This window comes from Harmonia axyridis, chromosome 4 (assembly GCF_914767665.1).
Source record: "Harmonia axyridis chromosome 4, icHarAxyr1.1, whole genome shotgun sequence".
In the NCBI taxonomy this organism is placed as follows: domain Eukaryota; kingdom Metazoa; phylum Arthropoda; class Insecta; order Coleoptera; family Coccinellidae; genus Harmonia; species Harmonia axyridis.
Window position 1 is genome coordinate 27438542 of NC_059504.1, and position 20537 is coordinate 27459078.

At 37.3% G+C, this 20537-nt stretch overlaps 1 protein-coding gene across 1 annotated transcript in view; it reads right to left on the reverse strand.

Annotated features, from left to right (window-relative positions):
* Positions 1 to 5545, reverse strand: part of LOC123678576 (sodium channel protein Nach-like) — a 30206-nt gene extending 24661 nt beyond the window's left edge. The window contains exons 1-3 of the mRNA XM_045615687.1: positions 5093 to 5545; positions 1284 to 1598; positions 1086 to 1218 (exon numbers count right to left, since the gene is read on the reverse strand). Of these exons, the coding sequence (XP_045471643.1) occupies positions 1086 to 1218; positions 1284 to 1598; positions 5093 to 5289 (645 nt within the window). The 5' untranslated portion in view covers positions 5290 to 5545. The remainder of the gene's footprint in view (positions 1 to 1085; positions 1219 to 1283; positions 1599 to 5092) is intronic.
* Between the last annotated feature and the right edge of the window lie 14992 nt (positions 5546 to 20537).

Genomic DNA, 20537 nt, shown 5'->3' on the forward strand with positions numbered 1-20537 from the left:
ATAAATAATAAATATTAAATAAATCGAGAAAAATCGAAAAGGTAGCACCAAGTACAAACGAAAACGTTGGTGTTACAAATAGCTACTAACGAGTTACTAACTAATGCAAAAAAAAAATCGAAATATTGGGTGCTAACTTCGCATTTTAGGGGTGCTATTTTTCTATTATAGTTTAGAATGGAATTTTTCGTATTACAAATAGTTGCTAACGAATTTCAATCAGAAGCAATAGAAAAATATGAAATTTTTGAAAAAGTGGGTGCCAACTTCGCATTTCGGGAATGATATTTTTTCATCATAGGTCAAGTTAGAAACAAACACTTTTGTGTTACAATTACAAACAGATGGATGGGTGGACATTCAAACTGTTTTTTTTCTCGAGAAAAATAAAAAAAAACGAATAAAATCGTTAAGTTAGCACCCCAGTGGAATGCGATATTTTCCTACCAGTATCCTTGAGGTACAAACGGAAATTTTGGTATAACCAATAGTTACTAACGAGTAGAGGAAAAAAAATTCTTCATTTTCAAAAAAGTGGGTGCTAACTTCACGGACACCTTTCTTTGCCGTTCATATCACGTCGGGTTCACCAACATGTTCAGATTTAATCGACTATTGACTTCTGAACAATAAAGACGATAATTTCTATCAAACATGTCAGTCATCTATCCTATTTTTAAATACGAACTTGATGAAAAAATAACAAAATTCTATACTAAGGTAACTGAATTCTCACAAGCCGGATAATCTTAAGTCAAGGGGGTCATGAACCTGAAATGGAACCACCTAACACTTAATATGCGTTTCAAGAAGACAATGTACGAAATAGTCCTTTCAAAAAACTAGAAGCCCATAACGGCGACCCCCCCCCCAATTTGTGGCTAGGACCCTTGGTGTGAATATCTGAAATTAATTTGATTCAAAAAATTAGCCCAGACATCCATATTCCAATTTCTCATTGACAATACTCCTTAACTTCAAAAAATATCCTATCTTTCACAAGTAAATTATTTCTGAATTTAATGAAAAAAGAAAAGAATTACAAGCCAAATATAAAGCAATGGAAGCTAAAAAAGACAATCTACCTTGATTCCATATGCAAGTGATTCAGTAGCAAAATAATCATCAGAATTTGTATCCATAATAGCTTCGAAAGAAGTTTGGAATCCACAAGCCGAAACGTGGCGTGGTTTTTTAGGAGCCTTGGCGGGATAAGAACTGTAAATATATTCAATAATTTTAACTTTTTTCAATGATTTTTCATTGCGAGTATTTTTTCTCACCCCTTGAAAACATGATTCTTTGGAGCGTAGTAATTGAAAGAACAGCAATGCCCCTCCGATGTTATTATTTTTTCGAACATGGTATCACATCGCCTTTCCTCTTCTTTCCATTTACACTTGAGCAAGATGTCTTTGCAAGATGGTAATACTGCTCTTAACAAAACGGTCAAATCCACTTTATTGCTATCCAGTATTTCGGAGAGTTTGAGCAGTTTGAAGTTTTCTTCTTCACTGACTTCATTGTTGAAATATAGCAAGCTCAAAAGAGGAAACAGTTCAGCAATTTCATTAGTTGAATAATTGAGCTTATTTGGTCTGAAAATATATACTACCTTCTTCATTTCATTTTGGTTAATTATTTCTAATAATTAACAATTGAAACTTTAAAAACTTAAAGTTTAAAACTTTTTTTAAACTTCAACAGATTAAGTTCCGGAATATGTAGAATAAAAAAACTATATAAAGGCTCTGATGTTACAAGAAAAGTCGATTGTTAGTAAAAGTTTCCAGACAGAGCAGGACTCTCACTAATTAAAGCACCAAGCATTTCAAATATGAAGATTGAGTATAGGTGGTGGTGAAACGCATTCAAAATGAAGGTTGTTGCATTCTATCTACTTATTAATGGTCGCATTGCCAGGCCTGTCATAAAAGTGATTCAAAACAACGCCAGTTCGATATTTCAAGAATTTTTGAACTGTATATAATAAATTGGTGTTATTACGAAAGCATTCGCTCAATACCCTTAAGTTATACAAGGTATCTCGAAAGAAAGTTTATATGTAAAAAGACGATTTGAAAAAAATACGTCGTTTGTCGAAAAAATGTTTATCAATTACAAAAATATACCTATTTGGTCCAAATAACTACTGGTTATTCAACCAACTAAAAATAATAACACTTGTGGAAGTTATAAATGAAAATTATTAATAGTAATTATTATTAATATTGATTTTGCAGACACATGTCAATAGCAGAGTATTACTTTTCCTGCCTAGGCAGCAAAGTGATTATTCTCAAAGCGAATTAAACATTCGACATTTTATGAAAACAATATTTTTTGTCACCTTCCTTATTTCTGGAGGAGTAAGTAGGTACTTCTAAGTTAGATATTTCATTAATTCAAAAATTCTAAGGGAGAAAAAGCACTATTGTAAATGTTTTTAAGCTATTATCTATTTAATTTTTCATAAAGTATGTAAAGAATTGATTCGGAGAGACTATACAGTTTATATTTCACGTGTCGAAAACAATATTGTCGACAATCCTAGAAACTTCTGGTCATATGTTTCGGAAAATCGTAAAGGGGTCAATGTACCCAGATCGGTGACTCATGAAAATGTCGAACACAATGATAATCAGAGTATTGCGGATGCATTCGGTAGATTCTTCGCAGATGTATTCGAGGATCCTCTTAAGCCCGTTATCAGAAAAACCGATGTTGAGAATATGAGGGATTCCACATATGTTCACCTTGATAGCATCCGTTCGGACGAAATCATAAATAAAATATATACTCTGAAAACAAATAAAGGTCCAGGTCCGGACTTGATCCCTCCAATATTCATTAGGTCTTGTGCTGTTTCACTTATTTCTCCACTCCATATTATTTTCAATCAATCACTACGTACTGGAGTTTTCCCCAGAGAGTGGAAACTTGCTAAAATAACTCCTATTCACAAGAGTGGAAAAACAAATTTGGTATCCAACTATCGACCCATCTCTGTTCTGAGTCACTTCGGGAAATTGTTTGAATCTATTGTAACCAACTTTTTATTTTGCTCGCTTCAATCGACAATCAGCATAAGACAGCATGGTTTTTTTGGGGGAAGATCTGTTCTCACTAATTTATCGCCATACATTAGTTATTTGTCTCAAAATATGGACCAGGGTACCCAGGTGGACGCTGTTTACACCGATTTATCCAAAGCTTTTGACAAAGTTCATCATGCGACACTTTTACAAGTCCTCTCGGATTATGGCGTGGGATCGAATCTGTTGAGATGGATTGGGTCATACCTGTGGGAAAGATCTCAGTTCGTCATTATAAATGACGCATTTTCATCCCTTTACAGGGTCGAATCGGGAGTGCCTCAGGGTTCTCATTTGGGACCACTCCTTTTTATTTTATATGTCAACGATATCTGCAAATGTTTTCATAACATAAATTACGATCTTTACGCGGATGACATTAAGATGTACTTTGCAGTGAAGGATTCGGGTGATGCCCGGAAATTTCAGGATGATTTGAACAGATTTGATGAATTTTGTTCCCTACACTATCTGTCCTTGAATGTAAACAAGTGCAAACATATAACATTCACTAAAAACGTCAACATCGTAAGCACTTCTCTATCTCTGAGCAATAAGATTCTGGAGAAAGTGAAAGTAGTCAAGGACTTGGGAATATATCTGGATTCGAAATTATCATTTGAACGCCACATAGATGATATTGTTTCCAGAGCTTTCAGAATACTCGGTTTCATTCTGAGAATTTCGCGTTCATTTAGAAGTGAGGAAACGCTAAAGGTTCTTTACTTTTCGCTTGTTCGCAGTATAGTTGAATATGCAACACCAATTTGGAATCCCTTTTATCACAAATATATCAATCGGATCGAAAGGGTACAAAGAAAGTTCACTAGAGTCTTATACTACAGGTTCGGGAATAGACAATTTGAGTGTCCTTATGATGCAAGGTTGAGGCTTTATAGATTGACTACTCTGGAGCAGAGAAGGGTTGTATTCGATCAAACTTTTTTATATCGGATAATGAATGGTCCCTTCGATTTCCCTCTCATTAATGAGGTTTATTTGAACACTCGTGCTTTCACCGGACGTCGAAGAGAACTGTTTTATGTCTCAAGAGCGCGCACGTCCTTGTTTTATAACTCAATTTTTTTGAGAATCATGCGGTTTTATAACTGGCACATTTTTTTTATTGACATTTTCAATATTTCTCAAGTTGCTTTTAGAGAAGAATTATATTTGTATCTATGTAGAAATTACTGAATTGTTTATATTTTTTTTGATATTGTTAATATGTTTTATCTTATAGTTTATGTTCATTCTCAATTGTAAATATCTTCTTTTTTGTGGTGAATCCTTGTAATTGGGTTATTCCTGTTAGGATTCCTGTTTATGTTAAATAAATAAATAAAATATTCAACACCTTGTATTTCTGCAACGAGCGATATTTGAGAGAAGAATTAGGAAAGTCTGATTCATTTTTAAAAACTAATCTTTTTTTAATTTGGCAACATACTTCCGGGACACCTGTATAGGTACTTAAATATAGTGTGTGGATAAGAAAGAATTTGTTATTAAATGCTTCTAGCAGAATGATCGGAGAGGTCAGTTTCAGTTTTAAATTAACCATTCATTCATTTTCATGGCAAAAACCAATTACTCCCAGATTTTACTTCTTAAGTACAACATGTGGCTAATTGCAGTGGGAATGTGACAGGGCAGCCACCAGACATTTTGGCGCCCCGGCAAAATAAAACTTCGCCGCCCTGCTCTGCCTTGTTTGTCTCTTTTTTTTAAGGTATGAGGTATAAGTATGACGATCTATAGTCAAAAGATGGGGCAGTTCTAAAGGTAAATCTTAGTAGCTATTTTTATTTTTATAATTACAGTGACTTAATTTGCACATCCACTCAGTATATACATATAATTATAGGTTTCATTATCAATCTTACTGATTCCAAAAATTTTATCAGAAATTTTTCTGGCCATAGACAATCAAAAATAGATTTAGCTATTAAAAGAAAAGATGTGTATCTATGCACATGAATATGTGCGGTACTTACAGCAATTCGGCCTGTTCATATGCCCTTTCTCTAGATATTTTATTGAAACTACATAGTGTAACAGCTGGAAAAGGATAGTTCCAAACTGGATGATGTATAGTATCAGTAACTAAAGTAGTGGGGTTTTCTTCAAATGAACTTTTCGATTGAAGTAAGAGCACTACAGCCGCTATGAAACTTGCCGAAACAATAATCATCCATAACACCCTGAAAAATTGATTATTCTTGGAAATAGTCCTTTCAGTTATAGAATAAATTGAAAAATCATAAGTATTATAAGGAGATAAATTTTGTACCAGATGAACCGACACCTCAATCTGAAACAGGCACTCACAAGTTCCTCCAACATTGAGTCGAAATTCATCTGAACCTAAATATAGTCAGGATTCGGTTCTGAACGGTTGCTCGATTCAAAATACTTAGATAACATACATGATTACACTACAAATTATATGTTTGGGTGCACAGCCTTTTTGTAATGAAAATATTATGTGAATATATCAATTATGTATTTATTTAATAATAAAGGCTCAATTTTAATTAATATTTTATATTGTAAACTATCAGATGAATCATTTTTACTGAAGAAGGAGAGTCTCTCCGAAACGTATAATTATTATTATATTTATTATTAATTAATTAATTAATTAATTAATATATAATTATTATTATATTTATTATTAATTTTTTTATATGAAATAAACAACTTCATTAAAAACCTGACACTTCCAAATGAAGAAAATACTATTGACTATTGAAAAGCAGGTAGATAACATGATCAAAATTTAATAATAAATATATCAACATATCTCTACTTATTTGAATTCAGTCGTCATACTCATATCTGATGAAGTCCTGTTCAATAAGGCGAACCCAACAAGTGTTTTACTTACTTTCATGACCAGATGAATTTCTGTTAAGCAAGAAGTAGACAAATGAAATGTCAATCATTATTGTAAAAATCCAATATGCACTAAGCAAACTCTTCTGAATCATCAAAATTCATTTGGTTAAAACGACATTTGTAGTAACAAAAGAATTAAACAATATTAACCTCTCAAGGAGAATTCTTTTCGGCAAAACTATAAATTTGTAGCCATGAAGCCCAGTGTTCAAGCAGAATTGTTTGGCCCAAAATTTGAGCACCTTCATGTTGACTTTCCCTTATGTAACTAATAATTTAGTGCTACCCAATATTTGTTAGGATTTACAGAAATGTATAGAAGTTTACTTGGCCTCCATTTGAAGCGAGGAAAATTACCGATGAAAACTGATTGTGAAGTGTGTTTACATAGTTCATTTGGGGGTGAATTATTCATGTAACATCCGGTACCGATTTTTTATCATTTAACAGGGGTGGCTTTAAGTTGAATTTGAATAAAAACAATAATTATTGATTTCAAGAATTCATAAGTGACATAAGTGATTCATAATCCCAATAAATATAACAGACTATAATTGAACTTTAATTGATTCAGGATTTATTGACATCGAATTAGACCCTCGAGTAGACCTCAAACGTCCAGGTGCTGGTAACAAAATATGACTAAAAATTGTTGTGGTTCTATCATTGATTAGATTAGATTTAATTATGGAGGTTTCGTTTCACTGCGAGCTACTGGTCTATTGTGCCCCCATCAGAGCTATTGTCTCCATAACATTATTTACAGCTCGCCTTCCAGTTCCAGATTTCCAATATCTGGGATGGCTTCAAGAAGGCTAATTCCTCACTACATCGTTTCGTCTCCAAAGCAGGTTTTGCGTTTGCTAGCGATGGCAAGGCATTCCGTCACCCGGTGAAACGACGTTTCTTCCTCCTTTAACAGAATCTGCATTCGTGATTTTCTGTTAGACCCATTCTCATGAGGTGTTTCTTAAGGCGACAATGCCCTTGAGGAATCCTGTGAGGAGGTGTAGGATATTTTTACCCAGATACTTCTTGGATCTCGTAGAGTCAAAGTTTCGAAGGAACTTTTTGGAGTTATTCAAACCAGGAAAATTCCGCCAGAGTATTTGTCTTTCGGTTAATTCCTTCTCCTGAAACAATTTCTTGTAGATACATTTGTCTACGCCACAGAAATTTTCCGGGCCGATGAAAGGAGTTTGTGCTCCTTTTCTTGCACGTATGTTCGCCTCTTCATTTCCTCTAATTCCCGAGTGGACGGGAACCCAGATTAAAAAGACCTTGTTATACTTACCTATTTCATTAAGTTTTCTTCGGAACACCAATACCATCTTAGAATCGATGATATGTGAGCTCAGTACTTCAATTGAAGCCTATCAGAATATATCGCTATATCAAATTTCTGATAGTTTCTTGCTAGGTTCATTTCTACACATCTTTCTATTGCAAGTATCTCTGTCTGAAAGACACTTAGACATTATTATTATTGAGCATTTGATACCAGTCCCGAATACTCCAGCGCCAGTCCCCATCCTTGTTTTGGAACCATCAGTGTACCATTGGATGGTATTCTTTTCAAGTACATGGATTGTGGACACCTTTCCCCAATTTTGTTTTCTACTCAGTATCGTAATGAAGGTTTTTTCAATGCTAATTCTCTTTATCATCCCGTCACTGGAAAGGTTCGCTGATGGTATGTAATTGGTCAAGGGGGACCAGGCTCTCTTATTCCTAATTCCCTAATTGCCGGTACCTTCTCTTGATAGTTTTAAAGTGGCCTCATATGCCAATCTCTCTATCACTAGATTAAGAGGTGTAATGATCTCCAATGCCTTAGTCGGGCACGTTCTCATAGCTCCAGTGACACAAACACAGGCTAACCTTTGTATTGTATCAAGGACTTGCCTCGTGCTATTCTGACTTGCTCTAACATGCGTGGTTCTATCATAGAAAAAAAACAATAAATATTATATTAATCATTTTTGAATATATAATGTTCGAAACTATGAAGGGAGGTCATACGGTCATGATTTCAAAAATATAATGGAATGCTTCAACATTTCGAGGTCCTCCGATAAAAAAATCCATTCATTTGAGAGTCGCCCCCATTTAGAGATCATTAAAATATGCATATTTCTTTCCAGCGAAGACTCTTCAATAATCAATATCGTAGCCAAGGGAGCCAGATGGAATCCAACCAACAAAAACCCCCAAATTTTTTTTCAAAAATACAGAATTCTAATTTCACCGACAATTTCTCTCGTCAAAATTTTCATCAATCACAAACGCTCAGTTCTGAATTTACAAATGGTTTCTAGATGGAAATACTGTTCGACAGCAGCTGTCAGAAATTATTCCGAGTGTACTCGCGGCTTAATATTCAATTAGCGACTTTTGAAGGGACCCGCCTTCTTGGATTTTAACGGTATTGGTTCCTTTTCACTTGATTTCCACATCGCATCTTATGGCGCTCACGTCGTCTTTCTGTCAATGTGGTGTTTCGAGGTTGAATCAACAATAATAAGATTTACGTCTTTTGAGCACAAATGAAAATTTTAAAATTATGCCGTTGATTAATCAATTCTTAGAAGAAAAGCTCCAAAATCTAACCGGGTACTATTTCGTTGGCACAAGTAAATTTGCTTATTTAAGCTGAAATATGTAAGTGCCTAGAGGCGGTCATAGGGCGGTGCGACCGCATCGGGCGCCATCATGTGTGAGCCAAAATCAACTGAAATATGGGGCAAACAACCCACTGGCGCAGTCAGGGGGGGTTAGAGGGGTTCTCTGGGGCTGCAATCCCACTGAATAACCTCAGATCACTGACGATCTAGGAACAGTTGGATAGAAGCGTCAACTAGATTGAAGAACTCCAGCGGAATAGACAAGCAGTTACAAAAATAGATTGAAGATGAGAAATCGAGATGGGTTGCTATCATCGAACGATTGATGTTTATAATGTTCTTACTAGCCAGTGAGTGACTCTTACTGGACTTTCTGGCCTCTTTCTTGATTCAATTTGGAATGAATTTAATTTAGACATGAGTGATTATAGAGTGCTTCATTGACTATAATAAAGCGTTCGATAAAGTGCGTCACGATCATCTGATGAGACTGTTGATGGGAAAGAACTTGGATAATAATAATAATAATAGCGAGGTAGCGGTAGGTGAATCCCTAGCGATTCACCTATCAGGAGAGTTGAATCGACTCCTGCCCACCGCAGATTCTAGGAGCTCCCTGACCCGGTGAGCTGAAACCTGTCGAAGGGTCCATGTCCAGGGTAACGGACGAAGCCGTGTGGAAAGCAGCTCAAGAATTCTCCCACCGTAGCTCTGCGGATCGTAAAAGGCGTAAAAGGTTGAAGAAATTTTGGTGTATACACGGCAGGCTAGTTGAAACCATAAATGGTGTTATAAGCAATCCAACGGAAATGCCCAAATTTTTAACAATAGGGACCACTTACCTCTTACCGAAGGATCTACAACACACAGCGGATCCATCAAAATACAGACCAATTACATGCCTACCAACAATATATAAAATCATCACATCATGTTTAGCAACTCGTATCTACAAACATTGCGAAATAAATAACATAATGACAGCACAGCAGAAAGGATGTTCCAAGAATGCACTAGGATCGAAGGAACTGATGCTGATAATAGATTCCATCATATGCAACCAAGCCTTCAAAAAACACAGAAATCTTTTTATGACATATTTTGACTATAAGAAGGCCTTCGACTCTATTCCACATGAGTGGCTGACAAAAATTTTAGAAATATACAAGATCGACCCAATTACAATAAACTTTCTGAATTATGCAATGTGCAACTGGAGAACGAATATCGAACTCTCTACGGCGAACATAACTACTTAAGAGATTACAATAAAAAGGGGAATTTTCCAAGGAGATTCATTGAGTCCCTTATGGTTCTGCTTGGCGCTGAACCCCCTTTCTAAACAACTGAATGCTACTGAAGAAGGTTTCAATGTCAAAGGAAATAGAAATACTATTGCACTCAATCATTTGCTATACATGGATGACCCAAAAATTAAAACAGGCAACAAAAACCACTTGCAAATTATGGTCAAACTGGTGGAAAATTTTTCGAAAGACGTGGGGATGAAATTCGGATTGGACAAGTGTCGTACAATTAGCGCAGTGCGTGGAAAAATCCAAGATGAACCGATAGCTCTCTCCAATGGACAGGAGATAGAAGCAATCAAATCGAACTACCTTTATAAATACCTAGGAATGAAACAAAACCGACGAATAAACCATCAAAGAATGAAGGAAGACTTAACAACTGAGTTCATTAGGAGAATCAACTAGATTTTAAAAACAAACCTCAATAGCAAGAACATGACGAGAGCTATCAATACATATGCATGTTCTTACATACTCTTTCGGTATCATTCCGTGGAGCAAAACAGATATAGAAAACCTGCAACGCAAAATGAGAACCTTGATGACGAAAGCACACAAGCACCATCCGAAAAGTAGCATTGAGAGGACGACACTGCCGACGAATAAAGGAGGCAGAGGTCTGCTAGACATCATGGAACTCATTAAATTGAATGCCTACGAACATACTTCAAAGACAAATCAGGCACGTCAGAGATCTACAAAGTACTGTGTGAAGCAGACGAATCAACACGTTTACAACTGCACAAGGAGCAATTGTCATACAACCACCAAACAATCCAAGAAAAACTCCAAAGATGGAGAGAAAAGCCCCTACATGGACGACATTTCAACGAGGTGAATCAGGATCATGTCGACATTGAAGCGTCGAACTATTGGCTCTCATCAGGTGCGATGTATCCAGAAACAGAAGGATTTCTTTTAGCCATCCAAGATCAAGTGATCTCAACAGGAAATTACTGCAAGCATATCATAAAGGATCGAACTATTACTGACGATCGATGCCGTTATGGGTGTCCAACGAATGAGACAATCCAACATATCACGGGAGGATGTCAAATGTTTGCAGGAAATGAATATGAAGAGAGACACGATGCAGTAGAAAAGATACTACACCAAGAAATGCAAACTAAATTTACACTAATTCATTCTGAAAAAGTGCCATACTACAAGTACCGACCGGAAACCATCCTGGAAAACGAACACTATAAACTGTACTAGGATCGTTCAGTTTTGACTGATAAAACAGTCCCTCACAACAGGCCAGATATTTTGCTAGTTGATAAGCATCAAAAGGCAGCAATACTCATCGACGTAGCAATGGCTGCGTTCAGCGGAAAGAGCAGTTGCAAATCTGATCACTGAGCGCTCACAGATCCGAAAGTGATCAGAGATAGGTTTTCTGAACGGTTAGAAAATGCCTCACCTCTAAATCATCTGTTTTGAGTGTTTTGACAGTTCTCACAACGTGTTGAGCTTAGAGAGCGTAATTTAAAGTCGCTCAGTAAAATGGCGTCCGCGAAAATTCTTCCAACTGTTTTACAACTGTTGTGTCGGCTGAACGCAGCCAATACCAACATGCGTCAAAAAGAGGTCGAAAAAATTTCAAAATATAGGGACCTCGAATTTCAGATGAAGCGCCAGTGGGGAATGATATCAACGAGAACTATTCCAATTATCGTCTGAACAACAGGAATAGTACCCAAAAATCTCAAGAGAAATATCAAGCAACTAGGACTCAGTGAGTATATATGTAATATAATGCAAAAAGCTGTTCTTTTAGGTACTGCAAGGACGGTGAGAAAATTCCTAGGAAGCGAAGGACAAGTCCAAGGATCACGTGTAAGAGGACCAGAAGTTCGACGAGAACCAGGGGGACCACAAGGACCGGACACGACCGAGCTCTACCCTTCTGATATTTTAAATATCTGGGATTGAGTTAATGTTCCTCTTAGCGAGGAGTGAGAAGCCGACGGCGAGGAGAAATCCTACGCGTATAGGCAAAAGTCGGGGATAATAATAATAATCAGGATTATTTCCAAGATTTACTATAACCAAAGAGCGAATGTTCGAGTGGAGCAAGAGACAACGGAGGGAATCGATATTAAGAAAGGCGTAAGACAGGGATGTATACTCTCACCTATCTTATTCAATCTTTACTCAGAAGACATCATAAAAAGAGCTTTTTCGGAGAAAGATATAGATATGCCGATGACACAGTTGTAATTGCAGAAACTCCTGAAGATCTTCAAATACTAGTTAACAATACAGTAGAATGCAGTGAAGAATACGGATTATCACTTAACATCAGCAAAACAAAAATAATGGTATTATCTAAGTCACAACAAAACTCCTCTGACATAACCGTGCACTCGACCGTGCATGCTCAAAAAATTGAACGTGTGAGAAAGTATAATTACCTGGGAACTGTTGTCAACGAAAATAATCATAGCTCTGAAGGAATCAGGATCAGAGTGGAAAAAGCTAGAGCCACATTTTCTAAAATGAAAAAGATATTCTGTGAGCGAGACCTAAGCCTTAAACTTAAAATTCGCCTTGTGAGATGTGACGTGCTGTCAATTCTTTTTTACGGAATGGAAGCGTGGACATTGAACAAGATTGATATCAGAAGGATAGAAGCATTTGAGATGTGGATATACCGTAGGATACTAAGAGTATCGTGGACGGCGAGAGTAACGAATGTGGAGATCTTGCGGAGAATGCAGAAAGGGAAAGAATTAGTACTGATTATTGAAACGCTTCTTCTTCTTCTTCTTCTTCTCCATATTTTAAGCCTGTGGCTTGTATTTTCCAATTATAATGCCTCCTGTGAGATCGAAGTCCATGAGTCTCTCCAGCGTTTGAAACAACGAGTGACTTAGTTTTTGTAGTAGATATTTCCATGTTCAATTTTTTTGCCTTTGTGTAGAATTTGAACAAGAGCCTCTGTAGATCGTCTTCGCTCTCAGCCACAATTACTGCATCGTCGGCGTAGCAGATTTTCTTTATTTCACCGGTTGTTAGCTTGTATCCTCTTGCTGCACTCTTCAAATCTTCTATTATTTCGTCCATTATTATATTGAATAATTGGGTACTCAAGGAATCTCCTTGCCTTATTCCTGTCGGTGTTGGTATTTCTTTTGTGAGACCGTTGTTTGTCATAATCCTAGTGGATGTTTCATGATTTAGTTCCCCTACAATCCTTACAATATCACTGGGAACATGTTTCTTCTTCATGATACGAGTGACATCTCTCAGTTGGACGCGATCAAAAGCCTTCGTCAGGTCTATGAAACACATATACATGACCTTATTGTACTCCATGGACTTTTCTATTAGCTGTCGGACTATATATATATGGCGTCCAGAGTTGATCGGTTTTTCCTAAATCCCTGCTGCTCTTCAGAGATGTCCATGTGCCGCTGTATCATATCCGTCAGAATCCTGGTAAATAGCTTCATAGTAGAATCCAGCAAGGTGATTCCCCTATGGTTTTCGGGTTTCTTTTTGTCCCCCTTCTTGAAAATGGGTATTGTTACACTCTTTTTCCATTCCTCTGGAACCTTTCCTGTGCCGAGTATTTTGTTGAAGAGAGATATCAATTCGTTGCCAAGTACGGGCCCTCCATACTTAAGGAGTTCATTTGGTATCTCATCTGGACCTGGGGATTTACGATTCTTCAGTTTTTCAATCTCTTCATTCACTGCCTGGTTCGTGATCTCAGACATGCCAGTATTTTCCGCATCTTCACTGTAGCGATTATCATCCTGCTCTTCATGTGCACAGTGCAGCCCTTTGAAGTGTTCTTCCCACGTTTTCTTGTCGATCTGCACCGTTCTAGTGTATTCTGCCACCCCCTTCCTTCTCCTCCTCAGCACGCCCCAGATTTTTTTCTGAGCTCCATAAAGGTCGTGTTTCATCTCCGAAGTGAATTGTTCCCAGTATTTCCGCTTTATGTCTTTTATCTCCTCGTTGACCCTATTTCTGACTTCTATATATCGACTCCTCTCTTCTGATGTTTTCTTGCTTCTGTATCTGACGTAGGCTGACCTTTTCTCGTTCGCTAACTCTTTTATTTCTGGGCAATACCATTCTTTGTTGTTGGATTTCTCTACTGTTTTTATTTGTCTCTGTCCCATTGCTTCTATCGCCGCTGCTTTGATGTTATTCTTTATCTTTTCCCAGCATGTTTCTACGTCATATATTTCCTTAATCCCATCCATCTCAATTTTCTGTTGGAGACGTGTTTGGTACAGGCTTTTTGTTGATGCGTTGGTGAGAGATTCGATGTTGAATTTAGTTTTTATGATGTTATTTTTATCCTGCTTTTTTCTCTGCATGTTCATTCGTAGCTTACACAAAACAAGATTGTGGTCCGTGCCGATATTTGCTGATGTTATGCTTCGGATATCTAAGACCTGGGATGGATGTATGGCTCTGTTTGATATGACATAATCTATCATAGAGTGCTGACCTCGGGAGTTTTGCCATATTATTTTGTGCTGAAGTTTGTGCGGATAAAAAGTGTTGTTTATCCTCAGAGAGTGACGTGCGCAGAAGTCGACAAGAATTTCACCATTATCGTTGATTTGATCTTCGTTGAATCGGTTCATTATCCCAGGCAGCACATTGTTGCCCACTCGTGCATTCAGATCTCCCAAAATTATTATTCTTTCGGTTGGCGGTATTTTTCTCAGTTCTGCATTAAAAAGCGTAAACTGCAATACCTGGGACATATTATGAGGGGAGATAGATACCAGTTGCTGCAGCTTATTGTCCAGGGAAAGATAATGGGCAAAAGATCAATAGGAAGAAGAAGAAACTCATGGTTGAAGAACTTGAGAGAATGATACAATTGCAACAACTGCCAATTGTTTAGATCTGCAATATCGAGAATAGGCATAGCTTTGATGATAGCCAAACTTCGGAACGAAGACGGAACTTGAAGAAGATTATAGAGGTCAAGGATACGATAACGGTGCCAATAAGTAGGAATAAACAAAGGTGTACAAACTAGAATTTTAAACCTCCCGGGCAATTTTTAATCCATGTGGCTGCTACAACTTGAATTTGGTGATAGCAGATGCAACCAAGAGTTCCGTTAAATCTGTTTCTTTATTTGAATTTCTCCAAAATCTATTTGTCTTATTCTCTGGATCAACCAAGCGATGGAAAGTGGTATCAAAACATAAAGGATTATCGCTGAAAAAAGTTTTCGAACCACCCTGGAAAAGTAGAGTCAGTATTCTAGCTGATGTTTGCTTCAGTTCGTGATACCTTGCGAAATCTTTACAAATAAACTAGTGACTCAATTGCAGCCTCAACTACTCGTTCGTATGAATCCGTAACTGTGTGGGGAATGAAAAATGCCGATCAATGCATATTTCAAATTATTCATGCGTTGAGGAAATCAGGGTCGGCTCAAGGGGCCCGGAGAGGATGCAAAGGCATCAGAGCGCCCTTCCCAATTTTTGGCTGATAGAAATAGTCAGTAAATGTATAGAGTGAATAATTAATAAATTTAAGTGAAGTAAATAAACTCATCACACGTGTGGAGTAGATGTAAGAGGTTCCCTTTGTGGCGGCTTCTCGTAAAGCCCACATAGCAACAATAAACACAGCACTCGGTAGCCTAGACGTTAAAAGGTAGACTCACACCCCGAGATGCAACAAGGTGCCGGGTTCGATTCCGGCGGCTCCCGATAATAATAAATTACCCAAGCGTCTGTGACACGGCACACACAAATATACCAAAGTCACACTGATGAGTCCGGTGTGTGTGCCAGGGACGAAACGCATAAGTAGGCATATGTGAAATCCTACACCTTTTTTATTTTTCAACGGTCTTATTTTTTTCAACGGGGGTTTTTGAATAATGATTTAGGACCTTCTTGTTTCTTCTTCTTGGGTGCATTTTTCACAACAGATTTAGCGTTCATTTCTTCAAAATTAGGCGTTAACGAGTGAAAATTGCATTTGTGAGCTTTTGGCATTATTATACATTGTCACTGTGGGACAGATTAAAGAATTTAAATAGGAAAAGATAATGATCCTTTAGAAGTTCCTGCTCTATTGTAATCATGAGGGATCGATCTAATTGATTTTCCGGACATTCGAGATGTTCTTCAGGCGTTTATTTGCTTGTTTGGTCAGCATATTGTCGATTACCAAGAGCTCTTTGCTTTCTCGTCTTTTCTTTTTACATCTATTCTGCTCCCGAGCCATGATGTTGGCTTTTATGTGATTTTTTATCTTGAAGGCTATTGTCGACGTTATGATCTTATAGGCTAGAGGTAAGCAGGTGCCTTAAGTCTCCCTTCTTCGGCACAAGGTGAGTGATCCCGTGGGAAAAATATGCTGGTATGGTGTCAGGATTTAAAAGGGCCGCACAGATCAGCCGTGCCAGCATGAGTTGACGTCAGGGTCTTCCACAAAAAATTGTGTATTTCGTCTATTCCCGAAGAAGTCCAATTTAATTCGGCTAATTGTCGCGCGTACATTGCCGCCATTTCCATTAATTCACTCAGTTCTGCTTCCTCCGCTTTAATCCAGGACACCTCGGTGTTGTGATCCTTTCCTTTCGACCATAATTTAGACCAGAACTGCTTCATTTCTTCCGATTCCAGAGGCGTTGACTCGTTACTTCCTTGATTTTCCTCAAGGTTCCTGTAAAATTCTTTTTGATTGCCAGTGAAGAGGTTATTCTGACGATAGTCCCTAGTCTTTTTCCTAAGGCTGCAATTTTTTGTTTCAGGATCTCTGCTCGTGTTCGCAGTTCAAGGTGATATTGAGCTTCACTGCTTTTTAGTCTCATTTTCCGGGAGTAGATCTGTATTTTCTTTTCAATGTTTTTGCTGGTGCTTACGTTGTCAGATATGAGTGGAGAATTCCTATTTTTTTTCTGAACGTATTGATTTTTTTTAATTATTCGATCCCCACGGGGGTCTTCGCGTGGTACTGTTGGCATTGTTGTTGTTTGGTGGATAATATTGGTTATCGTGGCTACACAAATATACTCCGTGACAAAGCTCTTCAGAATCAAAATTCTGTTATGCCTTTAACTGCGACTGACAGTCGCCTCGAAGGACGGAAGATATTCACACTTACGAGAATACTTTCGTTGATGATACCTGGGGAGTAGGCAGATTGAGACCCCCCCGGCGTAAAGTCAATGGTTCTTGAGAATGGCTCCAAAATCGGAGCCGAAACGCCGAACACGACAAAATATTCAACAAGGGTCTAAAGTTCTCCATAGCACCTAAAAATGTTCCAAAAATTGAGGTGACGTTGGCGGCGGAGGAAACTGCGCAAAGGATTCAAGACCCAGAGGAGTACAGGTGGAGGATAAGAACTCCATTGGATTCAACAACCAAGCAACCTGAATCCAATATCATCAGGGCTGAACAAAGAGCCCTGAAAGAATTGAAATTTTACCCCACCATCAAAATACGCCCGGCAGACAAGGAAAATGCGACAGTCATCATGGATGTGGAGCAGTACAATGAAAAAATCAAAGATGTGTTACAAGCAGGAGAATACAAGAAATTGAAGAAGGACCCTAATTCATCAGTGGAAAACAAAGTCTACAGAACCCTGCATAAATACAAGGAATAATTCCCAGATCCTTTCACAAGATCAAGACTAACACCCCACTACAGCAAACCTCCACATTTATACGTTCTCCCAAACATACACAAGGAGAACATCCCCTTGATACCGGTCGTCAGCTCAAGGAATTCCCCTTGCCAAGTTCCTCCTTAAAATAATATCACCACAAAGAGGCCACACAACATCAATGGTCAAAAATACGGATTATATCATAGAAACCATGCGCACACAGGAAATCCTCAACCGGGACACCATGGTAAGCTTCGATGTATCCAGCTTATTCACAAATGTTCCCACAGACCAAACACTCGAGATCGTGAGAAAGAAACTCGAGGAGGATCAAACACGATAGAAATTCAGGAAAATAACCAACTTCCATTCCTGGATGTGCTAGTACACAAACAGGAAGGAATTCCTGAACCACGATTTACAGGAAGCCAACAATTACAGGTCGAAATACCATGCAAGTGCGGCAGAACCTACGATACCAAACGCCTCCTGAACACAAGAGTCAAAGAGCACCGAAAACTAGCTAGACAAGGAGAAACAGATAAATCCAGGCTAGTCCAACATGCTTCGGATGAAGAACATAGGATCAAATGGGATGAAGCTTCCATAATATCAAAAGAAGAAAGACCAAAACGGAGGAAACTCAAAGAAGCAACCTTCATGGTCATCACTCCGAATTCCATAAGCATGCCGTCTCTGGAGATCAAGGAAGTCTGGGCACCAATCATAAGATCTAATCTGAGGAAATTGAACCCGGTCGAGGTTGATAGCATCTCGACACCACCAAATTAGAAAGGAGTCGTAATCCGGACGGATAACTGCGCACACCATCTGCGCACCCCGAAAATTCGACTAGTGTGCATCCTAACTACGCATATCAGAGTGAGGTGTAACTTAGCTTAATGCATATAGATTACTACCTGCTTCTGTAGACTAGTGGTGAGAGTGAAGGGATTGCAACCGATACGACTAAAGTTCAAACCCCGATACCCTCCTACGAAATTTATGTATTTTAAGAACAACTAAACATCCACTTTCGATTTTCTCGAACAGCTGGTTTGTTGTTGCAAAAAAACGACTACAATATTTAAGTAACAAAAATTGTTTACATGAAAAAACCACCACATTTTTTTTCCAAATGCAATCATTTACTCCTATAATATACTATTACTATACAGGGTGTCCACTTTTTCAATGGGATTGTATTGGTAACTTTTAAGCCATAAGAGTTAGAAGGTCGGTCAAATAGAGAAAAAGTTGCATGCATAGGCATTATCAAGCAGTTCAAACAAATCGAGATTATCAGGGCCGGTTATTGAGATATCATAAGAAAAATAAGTTCTGTCATTTTGATTTTCCTTTTTTCCCACTTTATTTCAAATATTATCAAAAATTGTTACAGGATTTTTTATTCGACAGTAAATTGTTCTCAATTTGACGTAATCAGATTTCGTATCCAACGTTTCGTGCTCTCTGGCCACTCTCAACCTCATTTTTTTCAATACGGACCTGTATATTTTATGACACTTTTCGAAATAACTTTCAACGCTGAATTCAACGATATATCATACAATGTCATTCAAAGTTGATTTTCAGGTGATTTTGACCCTTATCCAATTTTCTGTGGGTCGGATCTGTAGTGAATGCAATTTATCAAAAACTGCTGTTAATAAAATAGTCAAGAGACGCGAATACAATAATTTTAAATTTGAATACCAAGCCTTGCAAAACTTATATCGTAATGATATCAAAATAAAGTTCGATTCTGGAACAAATGACAAATCCAACAATAGTGATTTCTCGCGAGAAGATTGAGAATGTATTGGAAGGTATTCAAGAAGAAGAAATAAGCAAATGTATAAGAAGTATGGGTTCCAGAACCGATAAGTGCATTTTACAAAATGGTGGACATTTCGAACACTTACTTCATTTATTTTCATTTACTTTCCAATAATCATTCGATTTTTCTTTCATTAAATGATAATTCGTTCAATTATTATGAATTGAAATATGTAAATAATTATTACTTGTTTCTTGATTTGATTCTGATATGTTCCATTTAGTTCAAGATGAGTAAGTTGATTTTCTCATCGAAATGTATTGCATGTTGTTAATTAAACTAAAGGTACCTAAATGTAATACACATACGACCCAAAGAAATTTGGATAAGGGTCAAAATCACCTAGATATCAACTTTGAATGACATTGTATGATATATCGTTGAATTCAGCGTTAAAAGTTATTCCGAAAAGTGTCATAAAATATTCAGGTCCGTATTGAAAAAAAATGGGGTTGAGGGTGGCCAGAGAGCACGAAACATTGGATACGAAATCTGATTACGTCAAATTGTGAACAATTTACTGTCGAATAAAAAATTCCTGTAACATTTTTTGATAATATTTGAAATAAAGTTGGAAAAAAAGAAAAATCAAAATGACAGAACTTACTTTTCTTATGATATCTCAATAACCGGCCCTGATAATCTCGATTTGTTTGAACTGCTTGATAATGCTTCTATGCATGCAACTTTTTCTCCATTTGACCGACCTTCTAACTCTTATGGTTTAAAAGTTACCAATACAATCCCATTGAAAAAGTGGCCACCCTGTATGTTTGTTCTACCAAAACAAATTTTAAATTTAAACAGCTCCTTCTGGGTGTTGGTTGCAGTTTCTTTGTCAGTATATGTTTAAAATTTCATTTTGCTGTTTTTCTACTTGATTTTTTCCAACTTCATTGTGAACAAGATGTAATGACGATTTTGGTGAATTCAGTTTTTTTTTTGTTATTATGCAAGTCGTTTCATTTGAAAAAACGCACTTTTCATCATTTTAGTGTGTCTCTGTGAAGCCCGGGATTTTGAACAATGATTTGAAATATGATAATGTTTATTACACGTAATATTACACGTTTATCACACAGAATATTGGTAATCCATATCCGAAAATACAGCTTTTTAGAATCCCAAGTATCGAAGTGATGACTCTTTAATT